Raw genomic sequence first — 3,234 nt, 5'->3', positions numbered from 1 at the left:
TTATAAAAAATTAAATAAAAAAGACTCAGTTTTTGACTTCTTTTTTTTCTAAATACTGAAAGATGACAAACATTTGCCTTTTTTGTCCTTACTTTTGAAAGGTGGTTTAAATATTTAGTTTTAACATTGAATATCAAGTTTTGTTAAACTGTTGCTACTGAAGATAAGTTTTCTAGATACAAACGCTCACATCGTATTATGGCCGAACTTAGCGCATTTGGTTAACGAGGTTGTAGTGTAAAGATCCAAATTTCGCATCCTGATGCCTCATCATCGTACTCCGTCCGGACTTTGGGGTCGTGGGTGCGTTATAAGAGAGACGGTAAAATCCCGCTAGTTGATCAGAGTAACCCAAGAGTTAGCGGTGGGTGATATTGACTAGCTTCCTTCCCTCTAGCTTATCACTTCCAAAATAAGTATGGTTAGCGCAGATAGTCTTCGAGTAGCCTTGCGCGAGTCCCCTGGTGGCTCAGCAGAAAGTCTGAGGGCTTTTAACGATACAAACCAGGTTTAAATACCCACAGATAACAAACTATGTAGCTTTGTGCTTAATAACAAATAAACAAAGACTTGCGCGAAATGCCACAAACAACAACAACTTAATTCTGGTTACCTGTAGCACAGCAGATGAAAATAGTAAAGTATTCTTTAGATAGTATGTCAGTCCATAGCATCTTAACCCTCAGATATCTACAGATGCCCGTTTTATAGCTGGGTAGACTGAAGCATTTGGGTTAAAGTATCTGACTCAATGACATAACGATATGTCTCGGATAAGCCTCGATCCCACCACTTTTCATCTACGACCCCAAAGCACTAACTGATAGAGCACAAAGCTCCCTCTAACAAGAAGTTCTGTAATTCATGTAGAGTTTCTTACAACTTTGGCATTTTTAAAATAAAAAAAAAAACGCAGGTTGAAATGTTTCAAAGGAAGAAACCGATGTATATACATATTGATAGTTTTAGGTATAGAAACGTTCTTGTCACAGAAATCTTATCTTTACCACTTAACCTGACACATTTTTACTGGTTTCCCTTTGAAATGTATGTTTCAAGTAATTTCCCAGTCCTACAATTTTTGTATATATATAATTTGTGACATATTACCCTAAATATTATCATAACGATCACTGTTCCCTTCTTAAATATCAATTTTAGAATCTTTTTTTATTCTTGTACGCATCTAACTGACCATAATTATGTCTCTGCAGGTTCCAGTTGCTTTGACCTCTTCAGCTGGTGTGACATAGTGGTCAAACACAAAGTCTGTGGTCATCAATTCTACGCCAAGAAATGCTGCAACTCCTGCGCCAAAACTTAGCCATGTCAGTGAGCGCTTTACAATCAAAGCTCAAAATATATTTAACTGCCATCTATATATTTGTGACGTTATTACGCATGTTTGTGTGTGTGTGTGTGTGTGTTTGTCGAGCCACGTGACTTTTGCTGTACTCGATGATTTATCTTGTTTTACATCGTTGTTTTCTCTATATTTTAGAGAAAGTCTAGATCAGAAAAGTGCAGGTTATTAAATAAACAAAATTTCAAATCAAACTGTGTTTGATTAAGTTGTTCGTTAAGCCTATGATGAGCCGCACAAAGGGGATTTTAAGAAAGCAACTAATTATTACACGCCTAGTGTCGTAACAATTTTTGACCTCTTAGAAGTGAGAATTGTTGATATTTTGTAAGGGAAGTTAGCTGAAACGTAAGAAAAAAGTAAAGGTGAGAATGTGTAAAATGTATTATGATGCTAGTGGCGTCTTTTTTTTTTACAATAATGGTCTGTGTCGTTTCAGAAGAGCTGTGTAACAATTATTTATAACTTAAAATTCTTTTATCAGTTATCTCTAGGAGCTTGATAGGTATATTAACCCAAAAGTCTTGAATTCTTTATTGAAAAATATAGTCGTGATTTAAGATATTGTATTCATAAGCGATAGGTTATGTCCAAATAAAAAGAATTGATACTTAAAAAGGTCTAGGCAATAGTCAATATTCGTTCTTAAACAAAAAAAGTGGCTCGTAGCTAATTTCTGAATGTACGTTCTTGGCAGTCTACTGAAAGTAAACGCTGTTTACTCCATAAAGCATTAAAAATGTAATTACCACAATATTGAATAAACCCAAATTACTTTCACAGAGCGTTTTAAGAACCATAACTTTTTCACAGAGCGTTTTAAGAACCATAACTCTTTCACAGAGCGTTTTAAGAACCATAACTCTTTTCCGATCATTCTGTAAACGACACGATTTTCTTATGTACTGAAGCTGGTTTTAAAAGTAAACTAGATGGAACAATAAAACAAGCATGGTATAAGTACTAAGCCAGATAGAACAAGCATGGCATTAACCCTGATTTTCTTAGATATTGAAGATGAACTTAGAACTAAACCAGATAAAGCAGTGAAACAAGCATAGAATTAACGATGATTTTAATAGGGATTAAAGCTGGGGGCCTGGTGGTTAGGACACTCTACTCGCAATCTGAAGTTTGCGGGTTCGATTCCCTGGCACCATATATGCTTACCCTTTAAGTATTTCCGACAGGGCCAACCAACAGGGTATAAAAATTCTTGGCTTATAATTTGAACGAAGACACAACCAGATGGATGTCAACCGTTCCATGTGTATTCACACAAGACGTTGGGAGTTGGGAGGATGGAGAGAGAAAAAAAGTGAAGATGGATTTAAAATTAACAAGCATACGATTAATTAGGATTTTGGAATCAGTGACCGTTGACTTTTAACTTCTGCAGAAATTATTTTCCCTAATTTTAGCTATTTCCCCATGAGATATGGGTTTTTCATTTTATTTCTAATCTATTTTATTACTTATGGATTTTTACTTTATTATTTTTATTTCAACTCATTTTGTCGTGTTTTAATAATAATTTTATTATTTTCATTATAGCTTTTCTTTTTGTTTAATCATAATTAAAAAATTAATAAAAAAAAAAAACTCGAGCGCTTCCGAATAGTTGACTACTACTCTTCAGGAGGATAAAGACCCTTTATCCTCCTGAAGAAGAAGAAGAATTCATTGCACCTTTAGTGTGTGATTCTGTGTGCTAACTCTTTTATCCGAAGAATGTATTTTTAATATTTATTCTTACTTATCTTACGCACTTTGTAGCCCATTTTAGTGGGACAGCGGTAAGTTTACGGACTTCCAACGCTAAAATCCGGAGTTCGATTTCCCGCGATGGACACATCAGATAACCAAATATG

General features: G+C 34.8%; 1 protein-coding gene across 1 annotated transcript in view; it reads left to right on the top strand.

The window, feature by feature from the left end:
* LOC106460796 (A disintegrin and metalloproteinase with thrombospondin motifs 18-like) overlaps positions 1-1,253 on the top strand; it is a gene marked incomplete at its 5' end in the record, with an annotated part of 28,997 nt that extends 27,744 nt beyond the window's left edge. Inside the window, one exon of the mRNA XM_022387585.1 lies at positions 1,215-1,253. Coding sequence (XP_022243293.1) covers positions 1,215-1,253 — 39 coding nt within the window. The remainder of the gene's footprint in view (positions 1-1,214) is intronic.
* Between the last annotated feature and the right edge of the window lie 1,981 nt (positions 1,254-3,234).

This window comes from Limulus polyphemus, unplaced genomic scaffold (assembly GCF_000517525.1).
Source record: "Limulus polyphemus unplaced genomic scaffold, Limulus_polyphemus-2.1.2 Scaffold837, whole genome shotgun sequence".
In the NCBI taxonomy this organism is placed as follows: Eukaryota; Metazoa; Arthropoda; class Merostomata; order Xiphosura; family Limulidae; genus Limulus; species Limulus polyphemus.
The sequence above is the reverse complement of the archived record's forward strand: the minus strand, read 5'-3'. Positions and strand labels throughout refer to the sequence as shown.